This window comes from Rhinopithecus roxellana, chromosome 16 (genome assembly GCF_007565055.1).
Source record: "Rhinopithecus roxellana isolate Shanxi Qingling chromosome 16, ASM756505v1, whole genome shotgun sequence".
In the NCBI taxonomy this organism is placed as follows: Eukaryota; Metazoa; Chordata; class Mammalia; order Primates; family Cercopithecidae; genus Rhinopithecus; species Rhinopithecus roxellana.
The window spans coordinates 111,942,963-111,969,140 of NC_044564.1; the positions used below are offsets into that span (position 1 = coordinate 111,942,963).

Sequence of the window (26,178 nt, forward strand, 5' to 3'; positions counted from 1 at the left end):
TTTTATGTGTGTTACAATCATGATAGACTGGAAAATGCACTATCGGGGCTGAATACCTATCTCATTCAAAAGAAAATGGAACAAACTAGCCTAATTTAGGCAACAGTTACAAATTCTTCAGCTTAAGTTGATGGAACCAGTGTCAACATGTTAGCAATATTCCTTCATAAAAAGCAAATGGGAATACATTGTACAAATTCCTTATACCTTACAAATCCATTATTACGTACCACTGAGGATATTTTGGGGGGTAAAAAAACCGGCCAAACTCTGCTTACAGAACAAGATTTCCAAATGTTTTGGTTTTCATTCAAGAATTTCTAGAGCTCTTTGTCCTCTCTCTTTCCAAATAAATGATATAATATTTACACAGGAAAATGTGTGTATGTGTGCAGGGTAGGGGTGGGGATTTGTGTGCATATATTTACATGTATAATAAGATACTCCCAAATAAATATTCCAGTGTTTCTATTTCGATAGTGTTTCCTCCTTTTATGAAAATAACATAGCTGGAGCTTTGGCTCAAGTTATCTGGCCCTCAGCCTTGGCCTCTATCCAGCTATAACGTTCAATCTGCCAAACATGCCTAACTGATTGAAATATAGTCAATCTCTGCAAACGAGCACTGTCCTCAAGATGCCTGTTGTCTCTATACTTTGTGTCTCTCAAATTCCTCCAGGGGAAATTCAGAAATCCAAGCAACTGCTTGGATTTACAAGAGTTCACCGACTACTCATTGTGATTTGATGATCTATCCATTTTAAAATGATTAATCTAGGAAAGCAATCACATGGTTTATTTGATTTGTTGTTAGCAAAGGTTAATCAAATGTAAATATTTTGGTTTTAAATAAATTAAAAGCATTTTTAAAATTTCTTACCTAGCACCTTTGTGCTAGGAATCCTGTGGTGCTCAAGGCAAACATGAAAATCTTGCAATTGCCTAAGATTTCAGTAATGAGTTCTGTTCCATTTAAAATTCTGATATTAAAGTTTACTTCTTACTGACATCCTTTTTCTTGAGCACTTACTTACTACAGGCTCTGAAGACAAGCAGTGGGGACACCTAATGAATTAGAAAGTCACTGCCTGTTAGCAACATGTATGAAGTAGGAACAAAGACAATAGCTAGGTGTGATGGGAAAGGGAGCCAGAAAAAGCATGAAGAAAGATCCAAAGAATGAAATAGCATAAGAGCTGCAGAAAACTAGAACTAGTTCAAGCTCTCAGCTCAAAGAATAAAGGAGAGGTCAAGTCATGCAAAGCCTTTATACCATGCAAAGGAGCCTGAACTTTATTGTATGAGTGGGTCATAATTCAAAAACATTAAATAGAGCACAGTATGACCAGATTTAAATTTTATATAACTCATTCTGTTCTTTTCCTTCTGAGTACTAGGTTGAACAATATGAAAATGCTACTTTGAAAGTTTAAAATGATTAAATATTGACAATAAATATTGATGATATTATAAGGGACAAACTAATACTTAACAGATTTTGAAGGTATATATATAAATATTTAAATAACATATAAATGTATTTAAATTTAAATACATATTTAAATAAGAAATGCTTCATGAATTTGCTAGTCACCCTTGCAAGAGAGGCCATGCTAATTTTCCCTGTATCATTCCAATTTTAGCATATCTGCTGCCAATGCAAGCACAAAAATTATATTCTTAATTGTGAGTCTGTTTGTTAAATTTCTATCCCTATGGTTAGACTATAGATTGTGCAGCCAGAAAACTTGAGCTCATATTCCAGCTTTATTAGCTGTGTGACCCCTGGAAAAATTGCTTAAGTTCTCAGACTTTTAGTTTCCTTATCTATAAATGAAAAAATACTCCAGAGAGTTATTGTAAAGATTATGTGAGTTAATATAATCAATGCTTAGAAAACTGACATATAGTAATCACTATTTAATATTAGCTACTACTATTATTATTATCAGTTATTGCTATCATCATCATCATCATCCTCATCCTCAGTATCCAAATGCCTATGTGAAAGGTAAAGGATGAAGAAAGTCATACTAGTAACAGAAGCAGAAATGTAAGTAACACCTTCTTTTCATTAGATCCACAGTTTTGCAATACTGTTCCCTTAGCTGAAGTTTAATAACTAAACTCAGAATAATATTTTCTCCATCCTCTAAATCTAATTATGTAGTGTTAGAATACCAGACCTGCATTCCTGAATCATCCAAAATATTTGCAGTAAATGAAACTGAGTTATGTACGGTTTTTTTTTTTAAAGAAAACACAGCAAAATACCAACACTTTTGTAAAACATTGATTGATTTACCACAAGAAAAGTATTGATATCCGATATTCCTGTTTTTCTCCATTTCTGGCTTCTTAAGGAGTAATGTAACATCAAGAGAAAAGAACAAGAATGACAAGACCACCAGCTAAAAGCACATGATTAATCTGAAACTAATTCATTGAAGTTTTGAGTCAAGAGAAATTATAAACTGGTTCAAACATATCATGAATTATAAAACTGAACTCTTTGACAGACTATTACTTGTCAGTGATTTCTAACAAGTACCTCTAACAAGGACTTGTATTCAAGTTAAGATTTTCATGACATGGAACAGATCTATAATTATTGCAATCTTTTTTGTGCATCAGGATCTTCTCCATGAAGTAGCTGCTAATTGTGACAGTGGCGTTCATTTCAAGGGAAGCCACTGCCTCGGCCACAGATTTGAGAGGTCATTGTTTGAAGACAAAGTTAACCCAGACCACCAATCTCCCAGAACAACGAGAAAGAAAGAGAAGATCACAGTAATATCGTGATGGTCAGCTATCTTTGGTCTCAAGGGTACCCTGTGAGATAGCCTTGGCCTGGAAATTGGGAGACCAATTGAAGTAATTCTACTTCAGCTCTGTCACAAATTTACTATATGATGATGGGATGGGATTTCCTCATCTTTCAAACGAATGATGGGGAAAAACCCTTATGGCCATTTCTAATATTCTACTTGTCCATGAAACTAACAAATATAACTCGTCTCAGCATCTGTCCTTATCCTAATCAAGGCAAACAACCTCTACTTTTTGTCTTAATTTACTATTATTTTTTAAACTTGTCATTGACTTGAAGCTTAATAACGTCTGCTTTCTTCAACATTCTATGGCACATTATTCCTCTGCTTTCTCCCATCTAATATTCTTGCTTTTCACTGGATACTCATCAGATTAAAAGTGTATTCCACCTTTAGTAGGTGCAAGAGCTCTTTGCTAGGTGCAAGGCCTGTGCACCACCATGCACTGGTGAATGTATAGCATAATACCCCTAGTCTAGCCTAGAACAGAGTTCATAAGATACATGGTTGTCACTTATTTCATACTTGAAGTAATTATCTTAATGCTCATTCATTAGCTTTCTCATGACATTTATATTATCTCAGAATAATGGTTAATAATAAAATCCACCCCTTCTTGAGAATTGATGTGCCACATACCATCCTATGTATTCTAAGTATATTCTCTATTAACCCAACCAGTTTTGCATACACATACACAATGCAATCTATATACATATCTACATACATCTATATACATAGATATCTACATATTACATTGACACATATCTATGTCCATAGACATGCATACATATGGGTGTATACATGTACAAAATTATACTATAATTTAAGCCCATTTTACAGAAAAAACTCAGAACAGAAGGAATTAAGTTGCTCATAGCCATGTGGTTTATAATTGGCAGAGGTTGAATTTAAGCCAGCTCTTTCTGTGTTGTGAAACATTTTGAACACAGTTCAGTGTCTGTTGTCTCTGAGAAGCAATGTATATAAGATGTTATTTTCAAACATGGGGGAAAACAGCAGTGTGATATCTTGAAAATAATATAGGACTTAGAGAAAAGTGTCTGAGGTTCTTCCCGGGGTTCTGCTGATGGTTGGATATGTTATCTTGAGCAATATACTCATATTTCCTGAGGCCTCAATTTCCTCTTGTAGAATGAGGGGTTTAGAGCAGATAATCTCTAGGGTTACTTCTGGATCTAAAAAGGAATGATTTCCTTCTGAAAGGCATTGTTTCTGCAATGAGGATAAATGCTCAGAATTCCAACTATTCAGAATGAAATTTAACGTCCTCTCCTTAAGTAATAAAACAGCTATGGTCTAGTCATCCTTCAGATCTCAGCTGTCTAATTTGAAACTTCTGTGTCATCTGTTCCTCATACTATGGGCATTTTAAAATAAAATTTAATAACACATAACATTATTGGCAATTACAAACTGATTTTTGCAGTAGACTGTAAGTCCCAAGAAGGGAGTGACCATATCTGTCTGCTCACTATTAAATACCTACCTCATGCCTAGCAGTGGGGTGTAGAGAACATCCTCAACACTTATTTACTAAATGGATTTTAAAGGGGCTCACTGCTTCCAGGTTTTTGGTCCTGGATGATGTATAGCTAAGATTTCTTTCTGCCTTTCTGAAAGGAGAGTCTGGTCATGAGTCCTTCATGCCATAGGAATGATATAATTTCTTTTCTCTTAGCTCCTACTATTCCAGAGAAGCCAGTGATCAGTACTGCCTCCTACAGCTACAAAAAGACACAGGCACCTCTTGGAGTTCCAGTTCCACTTTTCCTAATCTCTTAGAAACAAATATTGAAGATGACCGTATGAAAATTTGTGTTGATGCAACTCTATATAATTTAAATCTTGTATGTAAGAAAGCATCACTGAGTATCAGTAAGCTAAGGCTTACTAATTTAAGGGCAGGGATGGATAAACTAATCCTTATGTGCCTAGTGTTCTTGGCTAGAACCAACAGCAGAAGTGCTCCAATCCCCTCTACTGATGCACTAATGACAGGCCCACCCAACTACACACATTTCACGGATTGCTGTGCCTTTCATCCTGAAATGTGTTACTGGTAGTAGACAAGGCTATTGGGTAACTGGGGGCAGTGGTTTTATGAACTGCCCCCTCTTTCTTCCTGCTGCTTGTCCCCTGGCATGCAAAGTTCTAGTGCTGTGGAACAGCAAGGGCCACAGCACAGAGTGGCTGATGCTGTAGGCAGCCACAGGCCAGTGGCTGGTTGGCAGGGAGCAGTTCAGTCTAGGACCACACGGAAAGCAGACATGCTGACTACAGCATCCAACAAGGAAAATGAGCTCTTCTGCCTGGGTTCGGTGGGCTAGGATGGGGGAGTAAGGAAGGGGGGTTGGAGAGAGTGCCAAGCTGGGCTGTTGATGAGAGTGTGGGAAGATCCAAAGGGAAGGAAAAACAAGGGGAGGCACTTTGCCAACTCAGAGGCAGTTGAGCTGATCCCCTCCCAACCCCCCAACCTTTTTCTGCTTAAGTGAGAAATCCTGCTGGGTGGGGTGGGAGCAGGGCCAAGGAAGGAGTGATTCTGCTGGGTGAGCATGGATGGTTGGACCCAGGAAGGAGGTTTCTGCCAGCTGGGATCAAGGCCAGAGGAAGCAGGAAAAATTAAGGGAAAGGAGATGAGAGGCAACAAGAATAAAAAGAGTAAAAGAAAGACACAAGAGGAAATGTCCCAAGGGAAGAAGGAAAGAAGAAGGAAAAAAGAAAGGAGAAAAGAAGAGAGAACCTTTCAGACAGAGAAACTCATTTCTGTGTGGAGAGCAGACCCATCTATAAAATGCCAGAATAAAATAATATTCACATGAAACAAGCAATGAATGACCACATGGTACAAAATAAAGAAAACCTAGCTTTCCTAAATTTTCCTTGTGGGTGTTAATTTCCATGGGAATACAGTTTCCCTAAACAGCAAATCATGAAAGAACTGCAAACTATAAACAAAAGTTGCTCTTTAGGTAAAAAAAAAAATCCAACAAATGCTATTCAACACAGAAAAACTATGTACTACTTCAAAATATTATATTTTCTTAAAATATAATGTAGAGCACAAGATTCCTAAGTTTCCCTTCTTGCCTCTCTAATAAGATATAAAAATATAAAGATCTTCTTATAAGAAAACCTAGAGAGGGAAAAATTATAGATGTCAATGAAGTAAATCCCATTCATTATTATTTTTTAATTGTTGTATAATAACTATCCATATGCATAGGGCACAGTATGATATTTTAAAAACATGTATATAATGTGTAATGGTCATATTATGACAATGACCACATCTGTCACCTCAATTATCATTTTTTTGTGTTGGGAATATTCGAAATCCTCTCTTCTAGCTATTTTGTACAATAAATTATTGTTAACTATAGTCACCCTACAGTGTTACAGAACATTATAACTTATTTCTCCTATCTAGTAGTAATTTTGTATCTTTTACCCAACGTCTCTCCATCCCCCATACCTCCTACCATTCCCAGCCTCTAGTAAGCACTCTTTTCTTTTCTACTTCTGTGAGATCAACTCTTAAAAATTTCCACATATGAGTGAGAACATGTGGTATTTGTCTTTCTGTGCCTGACTTATTTCACTTAACAACTCCAGACTCATCCATGTTGCCAAGAATGACAGGATTTCATTCTTTTTTTATGGCTGAGTAGTCTTCCATTGTGTACACAGACCACATTGTCTTTATCTGTTCTTCCACTGAATAGACCCTGAGGTTGATTCCGTATCTTGGCTATTGTGAATAGTGGTACAAGAAACATGGATGTGCAGATGTCTCTTTTACATACTGATCTCCTTTCCTTTAAATATCTGCCCAGTAGTGGGATTGCTGGATCATATGGTAGTTCTCTTTTTAATTTTTTGAGGAACCTCTATATTGTTTTCCATAATGGCTATGCTAATTCACATTCTCACCAACAGACTTTAAGAGTTCCTCTTTCTCTCCATCCTTGCCATCATTTGTAATTTTCTGTCTTTTTGATAAGAGCCATTCCAATTCCATTTTGAAGTGATGGCAGTTTTAGAACTTTTTGATGCACTTTGGTGGAGACTCCTGAAGAGTTTTAAAAGCCATCAAGTGAACGATGCATTTTTTTGTGTGTGTGTGTGACAATCTTAACAGTTACAAGTGGCATGGGGGCAAGAATTCCACTGGTTTTGATCTCATAGAGAGACTGAGGCATATTTTGGTTTATGTGCCTAGAGGACAGATTTGGCTGCTTTATTAGACTAATTACAAAGACTCCAAATCTTTCTCCTCCCAGTTCTGAACCCAGGCTTCAAGGGGCCTTACAAGCTTCCATTCTTCTTGGAACCCTGCCGTCCCCACCTGAACAAGCCTGGGCTAGTCTGATGGAGTATGAGAGGCCACATAAAGGATAGCCTTGTTGTCCTAGACAAAGCCATTTTAGATCAGACTATTGTCAGACACCCAAACACATAAGAGAATCCAGCTGAGATCAGCCAGCAGCCTACTCACCTCACCGCTGATGGCAAATAAATGAGTCAGCACAGCTGAAGCCCCAAAAAGCTGCCCCACTGACCCCACACACTTATGAGCAATAACAAGCATGTATTCCTTACAGCCATTGCATTTTAGAATCGTTTGTCACACAGCAACAGACAACTGTCATACATAGACTGGAGACTCACCTGTGCATTCATACTGCAGACCTTTCCCGTAATACCCCTTTTCACAGATGCACTCAAAATGGCCTGTGTGTGTCCCACACTTGCAGCTTGCCATTCGGTCACAGCAGTCCTTGCCTTCGTCACAAAGATATGAGCAGTGGACCATGTCATCTTGAATAAAACTCCCAGAAGGTAGATCTACAAATAACATATGACAGAGGGCGATAAAAAAATGAGTCACAGTTGAATATTACATTCTCTAGTCATTAAAATTTAAGTGCAAGCTGGAGAAAATATCTTTCCATATCCGTCTAATTCCCAAATGCTTCCTGCTCCCACCCAAATACGAATGTGTGTTATTTGTACTAGCGCACTCTGGGAATTCATTGTAGCCAGTTAAGTTATTCCAGTCTGGGACCTCATCATAAGTTCTCAAGGCCATGCAGGGTCAGGCAGAAATTAAGTACTTTAGTGAGGAATCTCCAGATGCTGCAGGAAGCAGTGCAGTCAGTTCTGCAGGTCATTCCCCCGGCTTCCAAAGCAGCAGCATTCCACTGCCTCTGGGTGAGGTCAGGCCCCAGCAACCAGATTCCCCAAATCCTTGTTCCAATGAAAAACAAAGTCACCATCCTGATCACTGCACAAAGATGTTAATTGTGAGCCACCAACTTTGGAATAAACACCATCACTTCTACGGTATTTGAGTAGGTAAATAAAGACCATTCTTATTACTTGAGCTGTGCTCTGAAATGAGGCATCCTGGAAATGCAATAACTCAGGCAGACCTGTTTAGAAAGTGACTTGACAGGGTGGGGTAAGGCTGAATATGATTGACCCAGAATGGATGGCCTAAAATCAGACAAACAGTAAGTCCTTTATTCTTTTCAAGAAGTTTGAAAGTTGTAGACTAAATTCCAATGCTAGATCCATGGGGCTCTAAGCCCAGATATGATGGGCTCATAGCAGGAATTTAAGTGGGTAAGTTCCAGCAAGACACATGGGCTACAATTGGACACCTGGGAAGGAGATTGGTGGTAAACTCAAATATAGAACATCTATCTCATCTAGATAGGGGCAAAGCAAAGGGAAGACTCCAGCCCCAACGGAAAGAACCCAGTGCAACCAGGTACCCTGGTAAGCTCCTTCCAATAAATTGTGGTGTGGGTAAAAGATCTGTAACACAGGCCCCTAGGACTTAGCTCTGAGACACTGGACTACAGGTTTCTTTGGCAGTAAAGCAAGTCAGGGAGCAAGGAAAACCTAGTTGTCCAGCCTAGGTAACATAGTGAGACCCTGTCTCTACAAAAACAATTACAATTAAAAAAAATTAGCTGGGCATGGTGGTACACGCCTGTTGTCCCAGATACTTGGAAGACTGAGGTGGGAGGATCCCTTGAGCCTGGGAGGTGGAGGCTGCAGTGAGCTGTGATCACACTGCACTACAGCCTGTGTGACAGAATGAGACCCTGTCTCAAAAAGGGTGAGAAGAAGAGAAAAACATAGCTGTCAAGACTAGTATACTAGTATTCAGGTCTGAAAGGGAGATAAGTGGAGGAGGTACAAATGGGGAAAGTTATTATTCTGTAACCTATGTCTATTGAGAATGGCCAGAAACATGAACAGTAGTGAAACCCAAAGTGGATCCATCTAAATTGAAAGTAGCTACAGAGAACACAGAAGCAGGGGAAACGAGCCTCATTTCCTTTCATCTGATCATGTCTTTCCAGTAAAAACAGGGTTTTACTTAGTCAACTTAGAAACTCAACTAAAGTATTACACATTTTAGATATTAGTTTAGTGTAATAAATGTGGTGTCTTCTAGAACCTTATTGCATTATGGCAACCAAAACCCTTTCGTTGTTGACTCTAGTTTTCTGGGTCAACTTCCATCAGGACAGAAGTCCCCAGTCCTAGAAGACAGAGGGATGACAGGAGTTGAAATTTGTTGATAGCACTCATAATTTCATAATCCCATCTGGCAACACCCACTATCTCCAACTGCAACCCCCCTGTTTTCCCACTTAACATATCACTTTCCTTGGAGAAAAGGAGAAACAAAGGTAGTCAGTTACTGAACTTCTTCCATGTGCTAGATACTATATTGGTGATGTTTTAAATATTTTATTTAATCCTTCTGAAAACCTCTGTGATACATATAATAATATTTTCCATTCTTAATGGAGAGAAAATTGAAGTTCATAGTTGTTAAATAAATTGCCTCGGGTAATTAATAATAAATAATAATTTACATTAATAAATAATAAATATCAGTAATAGTAGACAGTTTATTGAGTGCTGAGTATAATAAGCCATCAGGAACTTTCTCATCACTTTATATGTATTAACCCATTTAATCGTTGTAATAATTCTATGGAGTAGGTACTATTCTCATTTCCTTTTCTGTTTACAAGAAACCTAAGGAATATAAAAGATAAATGATATGTAAAAACAAAACAAACAAAAAAACAAAAACACTCAGCTAGTAGGTAACAAAATTGGGATTTAAATCCAGACATTCTGGATTTTTAAGGCTTAGCTCTTAAAAACTAGATTTCATTAAGTTGCAGGCCCAGAACTTAAATCCAAACCTGTTTAAACCCAAATCCATACTTTATTTCCCATACTCAGTTTCTTGCTGCTTCTAACCCCTGTCCTAAGTCCTTGCTCACTTCACTAAAATCCTAGCTTCCAAAAACTTTGGCCAGCATCATCCCTCAGAGAGATCAATCTTTTTTGCTTTATGCATGGTGGCTCATGTCTATAATTCTAGCACTTTGGGAGGCCCAGGTGGGAGAACTGCTTGAGCCCAGGAGTTTGAGACCAGCCTGAGCAACATAGCAAGGCACCATCTTTATTATTATTATTTTTTAAAGAAACTCCAGTAGAGCTAACCTACTTATTATGAACATCACTAATTTCCTAGAACTCATGTTGCCATGGTTTTCCCCTCAAACTGATTCTTTTACATGGATACCTGCAAGGATCAAGCCTAATTTGTCACATCACTTTAATCTGAGGCTAGATTTTCTGTGATCTCTTCCTAGTCTGTGTTTTCTTCTCTTAGCTCACTAAGACATAAACCTATATTCTAATAGGAAGTTTAGCTTAAATTACATAGCTAACTTAATATAATGTATAATTATGATATAATTGATAAATTAAAATTTATAATTAAATTACGAGTGATGCACAAAAAGCTCTAATAATGATGCATTTGCTGATTTTCTTCCCTTTTAGGGTTAATGCTCTTAAGTTTTTACATAAGCATATTTATCTTCAAATTGTCAGGGCAAGAAGTACGTGTTAAGTATTTATTGTTCCTATATCTTCATGTGTATTTCTGGAAACATTCTGGTGAGTTTCACTGAGCATGTCTCTGAATGTTTACTTCCTCTGTCCAGATAACTGTAAAGAGATCTAAGTCAAGGCTTCCCACTCTGTGTGTGGCCTCAAAACACACCTAAATTATTCCATTGATTCTAAGGTGGGAGCATATGGATATTTTAGTGAAAACACATAACAGCTGCTAAGAAAAAAACAAAAGGACCTCTCTTGTTGCAAGGTCAGAATGTCATCTCTGTGAAGTTTAGCACATTTCACGATGCCCAAAGGACACATGGGCATCATATTCAGCAAAGACCTTGTGAGGGTTTGATATTACCCTCCCATGGGTTTCAAGCAGTGAGGGAAGGAAACCTCATTTAAAAGTACCTTTGTGATGCCATTAGGTTTCCATTACCTTCATGCAATGCTCGGCGAGCTAAAGCCTCAAATTCTTCAAAACTGTGTAGCAAGTAACAGTGCTCCTCCTTTGGGGCAGAAGCCATGTCATTCAGCTCTCGAATGTTCCCTTGCCATATGCCAAAAGTGAAGATCTCCACTCCTGAATCTCGCAGTGATGCCGCAATTGGTCTAGGGTCTCCCCCATTGGAATATCCATCAGTAATGAGAAATACAACTTTTGTTGAGTTTTCTCTAGCATGAAGAAGAATTTGCTGTAATGAAATGGGGAAAGTTAGTATGAATTTGTACTGTCTTGCCCTACTGTGTGCTTCTCTTCTTATGTAAGGCAGTACTTGCAAAGATCGTCAGTATTTCACAGGCATGAGGGATGGAAGCCCTAGTCAGAGAGTAAAACAGAAACAGGCACTGATGAGAGCCTACAATGGTCTTCTCACAGAGCCACAACAAACCTCAAAAGCATTTAAAAACTATCATCATCATCATCATCATTGCTGATGGAGCTTGCTAATGAAGTACAACAAACACTTATGGAATGAATTTTTAATCAATATTATCACTTATTATTACATGATTTTTATTGATTCTCGGGCTCTCAAAATATGAACCAAATCTGAGTCCGAATTCTACAAATTATCTATCTATCTATCTATTATCTATCTATCTCTATCCAAACCACTGCACAATCATACGCTAAAATCCTAATGGGAAGGAAATTTGACAGAACATGTCTTTTCCAGAGTCAATAATGGCTGACCTGTTTCCTATATTTGTTTTTCCACTGCTCCTCCAAAAAACATAGAATTGATTCAATACTTCATCTTTTTGGACCACCCAGTACTAGCATAAAAACAGCTAGTTTTGGTGGTATCCAGAAATACTGATTCACTAAATCTGACACTGGGACTTTATTATTTTAGGACAAGTGAATTCTGTTTTACAATGATATATGCTCTTCCTTCTCTACAGATAGAATTTTTAAAAAATGAAACCTTTTAAAAAGACATTTATATATTGCCACTGATGCTTTGTAACACCAGACCATAAAGGCACAAGAATTCCAGTGGTGAATCTGGCATTTAATTCAATTTGCTGTTATTGCTTTTCACTACAAATGGGTAGAAAAGATAAAGAAGCACCAGGGTATATTTTCTGGTAAGTTCTTAGAAAAAAATCCCATTAAAAAATAAATTAATTTTTAAAAAAGAACTTCATGTTTATTAGGCAAGAATTCAATAAACACAACATGTTTATTGAATCAGAAGGTAGGCAGGAAGAGTGACAGCTGCATCCTACATTGTGTTAAAGTGAAAAGGAGATATTGTGATTCGTTAAATGTTTGATACAATTCACTTTAGGGTGCAGACTCACTATGAGATCCAGATTCTCAGACTATGAGATTCACGTCTGTAGAAAGCAATCTTCATTAGTATGTAATCAGTGGGTATTCATTACAATTCAATAATTCTTACCTAAATTTAGTTAGTGTTTGTGAGTCAAAGCTAAAGCTGTTAAATCTGAATTTAAGGAAAATTAAGCGAAACTAACAATGCCTCCAGAAATATCTGGAAAGCCAGCAGTTAGAGAAGGGGTATTCAAACACTTCACACTCCTTCTCAAAAACCAAATGAGATCAAGGAAAATCACACAGATGGGACCACACCAAAGACAGGCACAGAGGGTGGCTTCTGCGACAGAGTAGCATTCAGGACGTTACCGGAGACATTCCCCAAATACTCACACCAAGGGGCCCAATCAACACTCTTGAAATTCTTGGCTCTTAAAGTTTAAAAAGCTGCCCTCTTGATGAATGACAGGAAGATCTGGAATGAATGCTTGGTAAGTGTGAAATTTTTCCACACTCTAGAGAAGAAAAAACCTCTGACGAGAGGAAGAGGGAAAGAGTTAGGGGAGAGTGAGAAATGTGAGATGTTGCGGTGAGACCCTGAACTCTCCACACTCTCTTCACACCCCTAACTCTGTCACAGAAGAAGAGATGATTGACAAGCCTCCCTTTAGGCACAGAGGTCCCCAGGTCCCCTTTCCATCTGGATATCTGGGATGGTGGTATATCCCAAAGAAGTGCCCTTGGTCCCAGTGACACGGGACAATAGAGCAGTGGTCGCCAACCTTTTTTTTTTTTTTTTTTTTTTTTTTTGAGTCGGAGTCTCAATCTGTCACCCAGGCTGGAGTGCAGTGGTGTGATCTTGGCTCACTGAAACCTCCGCCTCCCAGGTTCAAGCTATTCTCCTGCCTTAGCCTCCTGAGTAGCTGGGACTACAGGCTCATACCACCACGCTCGGCTAATTTTTTTATTTTCAGTAGAAACAAGGTTTCACCATTTTGGCCAGGATGGTCTTGATCTCCTGACCTCATGATCCACCTGCCTCAGTCTCCCAAAGTGCTGGCATTACAGGCGTGAGCCACCACGCCCTGACGCAGGAGCCACCACGTCCAGCCAGTCCCCAGCCTTTTTGGCATCTGCGACCAGTTTCCTGGAAGACAATTTTTCCACGAACTGGGATGGGGCTGGAGGACAGTTTCAGGATGATTCAAGCGCATTATATTTATTGTGAATTTTATTTCTATTATTTTTACATTATAATATAAAATAAAATAATTACACAAGTCACTATAACATAGAATCAGTTGGAGCACTGAACTTGTTTTCCCACAACTAGATGGTCCCATCTGGGGGTGATGGGAGACAGTGACAGATCATTAGGCATTAGATTCTCATAAGGATCCCTCGCATACAGTTCACAATAGTGTTCATGCTCCTATGAGAATCTAATGCTGCCGCTGATCTGACAGGAGGCAGAGCTCAGGTGGTAATGCTCGCTTGCCCACTGCTCACTCCTGTTGTGTGGCCCAGTTCCTAACAGGCCATAGATCAGCATCAGTCCACAGCCTGGGTGTTGGGGCCCCCTGCAATAGAGTGAAACTACTCTATTGGGTGGTAAAGGAGAGGGCACCTGATGAAGCTTATGTATTCCAGAGAGGTGTAGCAGAGAGAGAGTCAATGCAATTTTAAGACTCTTGAAGGAGTCTTGCAATAATAAAGGTACGGCAGTAGATGACACCATAGACCTCGTGAGCCAACAAGAGATGTGTCTCTCTCGGGCAATATCCATGGGAAGAGATCCTGGAAGCCCCAGGAGATAGCTGCATCAAAGGTGACAACACTAACCAATAGACATGCAGATGACCAACAAAGACTATCAAGACTATTGATGAAACAACTGGGCATCTCAGAGGATGGGAGCAGAGGACATGTCAGAGCTGAGAGGTGAATCTCTCTTCCTTTGCTGTAACTTTGCCCAAGCCCCAGAGCTTCAAGTCAACTACAGGGAGGAAGGGAAGAGGTAGTATTTCTCAACGTGACTTTGTTTTCAAAAATGCAGTGCTTGAAAGACTTCTGATTTTGAGTTTGCTTAGATGTGCCTACATGAAGTTTCTGTCACCAGGAGAATTGGGGTCACAAAATGTAAATTAAATTTAGTATTGGGGAAATAGAGATTAAAACATTTTAATCAGCAGATGGTGAATTTATTTATCTTTTACATACACAGTTTCTCTTCCTGATGAAACCTTGTGATATCTTGGAAAGTAGAGAAAACTTTTTGGAATCCTGTCATCACCACCTATTTAGAAGGAGAGGCAAGGGCTAGAAATGAAGGCCAAGGCTGGAAGAGAAGGAGGTCACTTTAACCCCTCTGCAACACAGTTCAAAGATATCTAGGGGAGACAGGCCCAGTATTTCAAGACCAAGGGTGGCTTAAAACAGAAGCCTAGTCTTATCCCTAAATGTAACTTCCTTGAAGGCAGGTATTTTTGTGTATTTTTTAAAGTCATCAAAACCCAGAGACTAGAAGAGTGCTTGGCAAATGATAGGCGCTCAATAAATATTTGTCAATAAGGAGTGGCACATCATGCAGCAATTCTTCCAGTTGCTCAAACAAAAACCTTGGAGTCATCCTTATCTCCTGTGTCTTCCCGTATCTTGCTTTAAAAAGTTTCCCCACCGCAAGCCTATTAAATATTCTCACATACTTTTCCTTAATGCTTATATTTTTAAAATATTTAAGTCCAAATAGATATCTTTTGTCTTTTCTGTGACATAGAGACTACTTTTATTTTTATTAAACAGAATAAGCAATTTTCCTGTAAACCATTTACTGATTAAACTGTTCTTTCCCTGGGTATAGTCTCTCCATCCAGGTTTATCACTCTACTTGCTTGTTCTTGGCCTACACCACCCTGTCTCGGCTGCTATAGCTTTATACTATTTTTTTTTTTTTTTTTTTTTTTTGTATCTGGTAAGGAAAATCTACCACCTTTTTTTCTCTCTATTAAAATGTTTGTGTTTAACCTTGAATTTTTCTTTTCTAATAGAGCTTGAGAGTCTGCTTATGACATTCTTCTTTAAAATGTTTCTATCTAATCATTTGATCCAGTAATCCCACATCTAGGAATCTATCCCAAAGATACACTAGCAGATACACAAAAACGGACAGAACCAAGGACCAGCCCCAGTAGAAATGGGCATCTCTAAAGCCCCCACTGTGGTCTCCAAATATTATTACCCACTAAAAGGAACCAGGAATTGGTGAAGAAATGGTTGGTTTCAGGTCTATGGCAGGGAATGTTCAAAATGAGCTTGCAACATCCTCTCAAGTAGGAAAACAAAGATGCTGTTCAAGATTCCTAAAAACATGCCCAGAAGAAACAGGAGCCAGCCTAAAGAGGCTCCTTCTGGCCAAATAAAGGTCCATTTGAGTATCAATAAAAAAAATAATTGAAGTGGATTTAAATGTATCAAGTATAATATAGACATTTATGTGTATGTATAGGTAGGTGTGTGTGTGTGTGTGTGTGTGTGTGTGTGTATTTACATTTTCAGTTAGTACACATTCCAGGGGAAAAGTGTTATTGACATAAATAATAATTGGAACAAAGTGAAATATGTACACACAAATACACATTTTTTGTTGTTGTTGTTCAGAACCACCTTTGAGGAAAAGTCCAATTATCTGCTATGTATGAGATGAAATGAGACATTTTAATAGGTGGCTCAAGCCTGTAATCCCAGCACTTTGGGAGGCCGAGACGGGCGGATCACGAGGTCAGGAGATCGAGACCATCCTGGCTGACACAGTGAAACCTCGTCTCTACTAAAAAAAATACAAAAACTAGCCGGGGGAGGTGGCGGGCGCCTGTGGTCCCAGCTACTCGGGAGGCTGAGGCAGGAGAATGGCGTAAATCCGGGAGGCGGAGCTTGCAGTGAGCTGAGATCTGGCCACTGCACTCCAGCCTGGGAGACAGAGCGAGACTCCGCCTCAAAAAAAAAAAAAAAAAAAAAAAAAAAAAAAAAAATTGTCTTTAAAATTATACTTTTCCATATTTGAAGGGTAACTTCTAGTTCTAGTATGCCAAGATGTGGCAAGTTGCGTTTACACTATCCTTGCTCTTTACCAAGTAATAACTCGCTGGCAAGTTGCGTTTACACTATCCTTGCTCTTTGCCAAGTAATAACTCGCTTTCTGTCTGATTGTTCCCCTCTGAATTTCACCGTCTCACCTCCACAGACACCTGCCCTAAGCTTGTGCGCATTTTGATTACTGTTTCTTCTACAAAGCCACAGCAGTTAACTGTAAGCAAGACATTAAAAAACCGTAAGCAAGACATTAAAAACGTGAGAATTTTCCTAGAAAGGAGGAGAAGTGAAAAAAAAAAAAAAAAAAAAAGAAGGAGATTGTCTTTTCAGTGTGATATTCTCAGTAGTGTCTGGCACAAAGTATTTGTTCTAACTATTCCTTCAATGAATGAATGGATGAAAGAGTGCAGTGGATAAACTACAGGATACTCTGGAGCAGAGTTACTTGAGTGCGTTGGTCTTGAGTGAGTAGTTAGTGTGTCTGGGCACATGCACGTGTGTATGTTCTGTATAGTTTTGTACAACAAAGATAAACTTATGTGTGCCTTTATTGTCCTTCTGAAACAAACGAATTTATTTCGTAATATCAATCTAGCTCCTGTCAATAACATTCTTTAACATCCACATTAGGATTTAGCAGTGATTTCTTGCTGTACTACTCATTACGCACAAAACACTTCAAGCCATGATTCTATTTTTCTTCTCTTTTTACAGAGAACTGGTGAATATTTACAGGAACCATTACATCTGTTGACAAGACAATATATTAAGCTTAAAATAGCAAGAAGAATAGCAGGACTAGTAGTCCAAGCAAAGAATTACACAAGATCTGGGTTTGGAATGTACTTTAAGGATAGAGGAGGGGCGGGGATTTACTGAAAATAATTTACCCCTTGCCCCAATCTTTGTGCTTCATCATATTTGAATAAAAACATTATTTCCATCAAAACATTTTTATACCCCAGATTTAAGAAGTAAATAGATTTGTGGTCATGTTTGTGGAATGTACTAGAAGCCCAGCACTTGATTCTCTTTTCAATATTCCTGAAATAGTTTACATCATCTGTTAGCCTTTGTGAGGCATTTAAGAAACAGAATTTTTGGGTCCAGAATACTGAATGAGACAAACCCTCTGCTGCCAAAGAAAAACTCAACATGGACTTTGTATGGCAAAAGGTTATCACCATCTGTATTATATCAAGCCTCTGATTAGCTTGTTTAAATATCTGGCAGGAAAGTAAGCTTCCCTTGTCCAGCAGTAGTCATTAGAATGACAAAAATGCAGGGTTGTGTAACATTGTTTTAACACCCGAGATCCATCACCATTACACAAGACTGCACCCCCACTCCATGTCAGGCTGCAAGAGAACTGTTTTGAAAAATTGTCTTGAAAGCAAAAGAGAGGTCACAGCAGATCTGGCATGGGGACAGTGTTTGCTCTTGGGCTCCATTAATTAAACTATGTGCCAATATCATACCAACTGCAACACAACCTTAGTTGCAATTATCCATTGTGACCAGCCTTGACAGAGAATACTAACTAGAGAAGCTAATAAAGTCTTTTTTTGTTATTGTTTTGTTTTGTTTTGTTTTGGGGGACAAAGTCTCACTCTGTCGCCCAGCCTGGAGTGCAGTGGTATGATCTTGGCTCACTGCAACCTCTGCCTCCCGGGTTCAAGCAGTTCTCCTGCCTCAGGCTCCCGAATAACTGGGATTACAGGCATGTGCCAGCATGCCCAGCTCATTTTTTGTATTTAGTAGAGTTGGGGTTTTGCCATGTTGATCAGGCTGGTCTTGAACTCCTGACCTCAGGTCACCCACCCACCTCAGCCTCCCAAAGTGCTGAGATTATGAGTGTGAGCCACCACACCCAGCCATAAAGTCATCTTTTAAAGAACTTGATCAATCTTGATGAGCCAATAGAAAAAAATATAAATAAATAAATAAATAAATAACTGGATACAATGAACTAATACCTACTATGACTATATGACACCTATTCTCCAAGGGGCAGAAAATTAGTAAATTATGTCAGTGTTTCAATCTGTTTTCCCCATATATTGTTTCTGTGTTAAGAAACATTTAGTCCAAACAATGCACCATAAGCTACTTGTAATACTTTGCCCTTCAAATTCTAAAATTTCACCACACTTTGTTATTTAGTTAATATTTCTAATTTGAATCTCAGGTGTTCTTCAGTTCAAAGGATGTTAATGGTTTTATATTTAACATTATTTATGCGAAAAGAAGCTATTCTGTTCATTGTTTTCTGGATTTAATATATTCTAGTATGTTTTTGTTTTTATCTCATCCTACTTCCAAGCTTTTCTTCTATACCACTGTTTTGCAGTGTTGTTCTCTTTCTATTTCTAATTGAGATTGAATCCCGGCATTGCATTTATTTTCCTTATTACAAGATTTCTGTCTTTTATACAGTTCTCGCTTTATTCTTTTCGGTTTCTTGGCCAGTTTAGTTTGAATTTTAGTCTGTTGTTTATTTTCTCTTTTCTCATCTCCATTTCAAAGTTTTATTAATTTATGTTAAGCACATGTAACCCCTTCATTTGTTCGTTCGTTCCTTCCTTCCCTCTCTTCCTCCTTCCTTTCTTTTCTTTCGTTCCTTTTGTTCCTTTCCTTTCTCCCTTTCTTTCTTCCTTTCCTTCTTTCGTAGGGAATTATTATACTTTATATCTTACGTATCTTACATTCTACCTTTATTTTATTTAGCAGAAAATTTTCAAAGAAGCCAGATACAGTTGTGGGTTTTTATTCTGCTTTTTCACCATCCATGAATGAAGACGTATATTCAGTCATAGTGTTTGCAACAAACAATAAAAAACTAACTGGGTAAAAGTAAAATGAGTGTTGGAATTTATGACTGTAAATTTTGCTATATATTATTATTAATATTATTAAAACAAGCTGATAACCTACCCAAATGATCAGTGAAGAGGTTAACCCTCTTATTTTTAACAAATAAGCCACAGCCTGTGTCTGAAAATGGATGGCCTAGATCACCAATCCCCAGTAGAACTTTCTGTGATGCTTGACGTATCATTTGTTCCGTTTCATACAGTAGCGACATATGGTTATTGAGCACTTGAAATGAGGCTACTGCAACTGAGAAATTGAATTAGTAACTTTGTATAATTTTAATCAACTTAAATTTAAATAGATACATGTGTCTAGTGGCTACAACACAGGACAGTGTAAAGCAAGATAGATACATCCTCATCCCAGGATGAAAAAACAAAACATCCAGAGAAGGCCTATGAAAATATTCTGTAAATCCAAGATATACAAAATCAACTGGAGCATTTGGAAGAGTACGTAATTTAACACTAAAATAAGAAAATAAGCATAATTACAGCTGTGGCTCACACCTGTAATCCCAGCACTTTGGGAGTCTGAGGCAGGCAGACTGATTGAGCCCAACAGTTCAACACTAGGCTGGGTAACATGGAGAAACCCTGTCTCAAAAAAAAAAAAAAAAAAAAAAAAAAAAGCAAAAAAATAGGCTGGACATGGTGGTGCACACCGATAGTCCCAGCTACTCGGCTGGCTGAGTGGCACAATTACTTGGGCCCAGGAGGTGAATGTTGCAGTAAGTCAAGATGGTGCCACTGCACTCCAGCCTGGGTGACAGAATGAGACCCTGTCTAAAAAAAAAAAAAAAAAAAGAAGCAGCATAATAAACTGGTGCTTGTATTACTAGGATTTAGAAAGTCAAAGCCTCTATAAAAACAAGAAGAAATGAAAGCCATGGAAAGAGAATACACTAAACTGAAAAGAGAGATGTGTAAGAGAGGAATTTGATAAGAAACTAATGCATGAAAACTCAAAATAATGAAAGACAGAGATCCACATTGTTCATAGTGAGATAAAAATGTCAGAAATTCAAATTGATAAAGTTTAGTACAAATTTTAGTGTAGAAAGCTGCTGACTAATCTCACATAGCCACAAAATTTTATATAAATACTACCAAACTGAATTCAAATAACATTCAAAGAAACTTTCTTGTTCATGTGATAAGGCTTATTCCTCAAATATAAATATATATTAAAATTAGAAAGTCTTTTGCTCCAATGCAACACAATTATTATCCCAATTAAAAGGAAATAATAATCCAATATGCTGAAAAGACATTTAATAAAATTATTTTTTGCTTTGCTTATCAATTTATGTTAAATTGCTTATCAATTTAGTATGATAGATTATCTATCTCAAAACAATAATGGAAACCATGTTCAACTATTAAAAAAACAGCAGATTTCCCAAGTAGATAAGAAATAAATCAGTAGCATTAAGTATTAAAAACCATAGAAAGTGTTATAATTCTTAAAGTTTCTGCTCCTTCTCAAAAAATCAGAAAGAAAACAACAAGCTGGAAAATACATGCATTATGCTTATCAAATATAGTATTAATGTCTTTAAAATATAAATAATTTTTATAGATCTCTAAGGAGGAGAAAAGAGAAAAAATAACAGAAATACAGTTGAGCGTTTTTGACCAAACAAAACAAAGACCAAAAAAAGAAATTGTATTTGCCAGAAAATATGAAAAATGTTTAACTTCACTAATACCAAAATAACATAAGTTTAAAAATAGTAACACTGTTTTTTTTTTAACTTCTCAAATGGCCAAGGTTTTCTTTAAATTTCAAAATTGCAAAATATGTAGGAAAACAGATATTTTTGTTGGGAATGCCACCTGTCCTGGTAATATTTGGGAGACGGTTTGACAAAGTGATCAAAGCCTTAAAATTTTCATATGATTTGAACTTAAATTCTACAGTTAAGAATATCTTAAGGCCGGGCGCGGTGGCTCAAGCCTGTAATCCCAGCACTTTGGGAGGCCGAGACGGGCGGATCACAAGGTCAGGAGATCGAGACCATCTTGGCTAACACGGTGAAACCCTGTCTCTACTAAAAATACAAAAAAAAAAAAAAAAAAAAAAACTAGCCGGGCGAGGTGGCGGGCGCCTGTAGTCCCAGCTACTCCGGAGGCTGAGGCAGGAGAATGGCGTGAACCCGGGAGGCGGAGCTTGCAGTGAGCTGAGATCTGGCCACTGCACTCCAGCCCGGGAGACAAAGCAAGACTCCATCTCAAAAAAAAAAAAAAAAAAAAAAAAAAAAAAAAAAAAAAGAATATCTTAAGGAAATAACCACGGATACACACACAAAATGATCAAAAGGATGTATGTGTATCCCAGAATAATTTGCAATGATAAAAAATTAGAAACAATATAAAGTTCCAACAATAGGACACGTACACTAGTTAAGTAAATTATGAGGTAATCACATAATATTATTACAATGATATTATTGAACACTATTAATTTTAACAAGTAGGTGACCAAACACCATGATTTCATTACCTATATGTACCTTACATTAGTGTGCATGTATGTGGAAATGTACAGTATGTCTGTGTGTATATGTATAAGTGTGACTGACTCATACAGTATATACTCATGTATACACTCATGTACCACATAATGATGTTTTGGTCAATGACAGACCACATATACAACCGTGATCTCATAAGATTATATTGCCATATTTTTACTCTGCCTTTTCTATAGCTATGTTTAAATATACAAATATTTAACATACTGTTACAATTGTCCACAGTATTCAGTACTGTAACATACTGTAAGGGTTTGTAGCCTAGAAGCAATACCATCTAGCCTAGGTGTATAGTAGGCTATCCCACCCAGGTTTGCGTAAATACAGTCTGTGATGTTCACATAATAACAAAATTGCCTAATGATGCTTTTCTCAGAGGGTATCCCCATTGTTAAGTGATGCATGACTGTACATCAAAATGTTGACTGTCTCCTAGTAGTGTCTTTAGGGTTTTTCATTTACTTCTATGTTATAGTTTGTTGTTTTTGTTTGCCATTTTCAAATTTTCTCTTCTACGCTTCCTTTGGACAGTATCATGTAAACTCAGAACTTTGAGTCTCACTTATAGTCTAATGGCTCCTAAATCAATATCAAACTCTTCAACTTCCAACATGAAGTTCCAGTGGCCCAGTATACACCTCTGTCTGAATGCACCATGAGGATCCTCAAACTCAACATACCCTCTCCACACACAAATACAGGTTCCCTCCTTCTGTTTTCAAGATATATCAAATATCTTTCAAGTCTGAAATCTGGGAGTAATCTATGGTGCCTTCTTTCTGACCTATCTCATTTAGTAACCATCCAGATGTGTACATTTCCAAATTATCTATCTAATTCACAATCTAATCACCCCAGTCATGGTTCAGGAATCTGAAATCTGGCTTCTTGAAAATCAAGAGTTGTTGTAAACATCTGTAGCTGAAGCTGTTCTTTCAAATCCATTTTCTGACCTGCCATCAAAGCTATCTTTCTGAAATACTGATCTGATTGTGTCTTTAAACTTCTAATGTTTTCCCTCTGTCTACAAAATAAAGTCTAAACTTCTTTACACGTCCTTTTACTATCTAGTCCTAGATAATGCTTCCAACCGCAACCCTTACCACACCCTTGTCTCCAGTCTACCCTCTCTGCAACCCCACTTTTGCACTCTATTTTAGCTACATCAATCTATCTGGAGGTTCTGAAATACACCATGCATTCTTGATGTTTGCTCTGCTTGGAAATTCTTAACAACCCTTTCCTCTCCCAATATGTCCACCTCTGATTTTTACCAGTTCTTCAAACTTTAGATCAAAGTTTCCTCTTTTAAACTTTCCCAAATTCTTCTGTTATGCATAAAATCAGTGCCCCCACTCACATTCCATTATATTAATCCCATCGTAATAAATTCTTATAGGTCTGACTACATCCCAAGCCAGATGACAAGATACTCTATGGCAGGAATTGAATTTTATATTCTTACTCTATTGATAACAAAGATTAACTATGAAGTAAGAGAATGAAAGCAATTGCCTTAATTTGTGCTAGCTGTACGTCCACCACGCAGAATAAATTAACACGTTCTAGGCCAAAATGTTTTTAGTAAATTCCATCCTGCAATCTTGAAATGAAAATTCATATAAATATCATATGTAAACTTATTTTACCAGATCCATAGTGAGCATCTATCATATACCAGGCACTGTGCTAGGGATTTACCAATTGTATTATTTGATGATACAACCATTAACCAAAAAGAAACAAAATAAGTAAATAGATAAAACAATGACAAAAGTATAAACTGGAAGCAGTATTCTGCAGTAATTGAGCTTTCCTATTTATACTGTAATTTTAAGTCAATCACTTTTAGCCAATCGCAAATGCTTCATTTATTTTAAGTATTTACTTGGGCTTCATAGACTGAGAGTCTAGAAAGAAAGAAAAAAGTTGGTTGGCCCTATAACATTTAGGCTATTTATTATAGTCTAGCCAAATCACAGAAGAACCAGAGGGTCAAAGAAGAACTAAATCTGAAATTTATGGTCATGGAGGTTTTCCACCCACGTACATGTTTTAGTTATTGAACATGGATACAAATCATTTTGAAATGGACCCAAAGGGACAGTATATCAAACTGTGAAATGATATGCACAGGAGTTGATTAGAAGCAGACTTAATTAAATGGTTTTAAAAAAAATGCAGAAGACCAAACAAATTTCTAATAATGACAAATTCTACCATTTGGAATAAAGGTACATAGGGAATAAAGAAAATATGAATAGCAAAAAAAAAAAAAAAAAAAAGTCATCAGAATCCAAATGAAAATTGGAGGCTAAATGACCTATTATTCTTAAACAAATTGTTAATTGATTACAGGATAAAAAAAATCAAATTGGCTGGGTGCGGTAGCTCATGCCTGTAATCCCAGCACTTTGGGAGGCTGAGGCAGGTGGCTCACCAGGTCAGGAGATCTAGACCATCCTGGCTAACATAGTGAAACCCTGTCTCTACTGAAAAATACAAAAAATTAGCCGGGCACGGTGGCAGGCGCCTGTAGTCCCAGCTATTTGGGAGGCTGAGGCAGGAGAATGGTGTGAACCGGGGAGGCGGAGCTTGCAGCAAGCCAATATCACGCCACTGCACTCTAGTCTGGGTGACAGAGTGAGACTCCATCTCAAAAAAAAAAAAAAATCAAATTTAATTTTATTATCAATATTGTTATGAGTAACTCTATCATTTCAGTTGAGATGTTAAATTCCTATACAATATGATCAAGTAGCACTTAGCCCAAACATCAAAGATATTAGAGAAATTATTCACAGGCTAATGTCAAGAGGTCAAAGGAGAAAGTAAGATAATCTCAAATGGCTCAAGTATTACATACGGTAATTGGGCATCAGTGTATGATTCCACAAACAAATTAGGGAAAGAACAGAGAGGTGCTTACTTAATATGACTTAATATTGTAAACCATGGCCAAAATCATGCCTGAAGCATTCTCATTAAATTCAAGAACAAGGCAAGAATGCCTCATTACCTTTTTTTTTTTTTTTTGAGACAGTTTTGCTCTTGTTGCCCAGGCTGGAGTGCAATGGCACGATCTCAGCTCACTGCAACCTCCACCTCCCAGGTTCAAATGATTCTCCCTGCCTCAGCCTCCCAAGTAGTTGGGATTACAGGTGCCTGCCACCACACCCGGCCAATTTTCTGTATTTTCAGTATAGATGGGATTTCATCATGTTAGCCAGGTTGTTCTCGAACTTCTGACCTCAGGTGATCCACCCGTCTCAGCCTCCAAAAGTGCCTCATCACTTTTATGTGAGAAGTTTAGCTGTTGTAACAAGGCAAGAAATATAAATAAGTGTAAAAAAACTTAATCATATTTCAGATGAAAGTGGATACATTGAAAGATAATATTGAGAAGTACTGAGAAAGATTGATATACAAGAATAACTATTTCAACTGCAAAATTTTGCAGTAACAACTGATCAGCAATAGGAGATTTCTAAAATCCAATTGTGGTATATCTACATGAAAAAATATACTTGAAAGGTAATTTTAGAGGAATCTATTATACGGAAAAATTTTCATTAGGCAACCTTAAAAATGAAAATTATAGCATGTGCCTTTACTACATATGTCATATAATTAGGTATGCCCATACATATATAAAAAGAGTGAGAGACAAAAACTGTAATTGTTATTATGTTTTCCTGCTTTATCTAAGCTATTAATTTGTATATTATTTCCATAATAAGGAAAATAAGCAAAAAGTTATTTTAGAGAAACATGCAAAGAGAAGAAGAAAGTTAGTAGAGACTTTCAATGGTTACCCTCAAATTAAAGTTATTCACAAGTGTGTAAAGAAATTTTGCAATTTATAGGGCCTTTGCAAATTTATTTGGCAAATTCACAAAGAATGAGGGCAACCACACTCTGTTGTGTGGGAGGATAATCACCTAATTAGCTTAAACAAAGATTTACTGGATGCATATAGGAATATTTTTTCCAACCCGAAAGTAGGGAGAAGAGCTGGGTCTCAAGAGGGATTGAAACCAGGAACAAGCAAGCCAGTAGAAGCTATGGTGGCTACTTCCTCTAACCTT

General features: G+C 37.5%; 1 protein-coding gene and 1 non-coding gene across 2 annotated transcripts in view; both read right to left on the reverse strand.

Moving 5' to 3' along the window:
- SVEP1 (sushi, von Willebrand factor type A, EGF and pentraxin domain containing 1) overlaps positions 1-26,178 on the reverse strand; it is a 260,322-nt gene that overhangs the window by 218,408 nt on the left and 15,736 nt on the right. Inside the window, exons 2-3 of the mRNA XM_010365569.2 lie at positions 11,242-11,497; positions 7,524-7,700 (exon numbers count right to left, since the gene is read on the reverse strand). Of these exons, the coding sequence (XP_010363871.2) occupies positions 7,524-7,700; positions 11,242-11,497 (433 nt within the window). The remainder of the gene's footprint in view (positions 1-7,523; positions 7,701-11,241; positions 11,498-26,178) is intronic.
- Positions 1,560-1,663, reverse strand: LOC115894048. Its single transcript, XR_004054104.1, has one exon. It is a non-coding gene; the product is annotated as a U6 spliceosomal RNA (small nuclear RNA).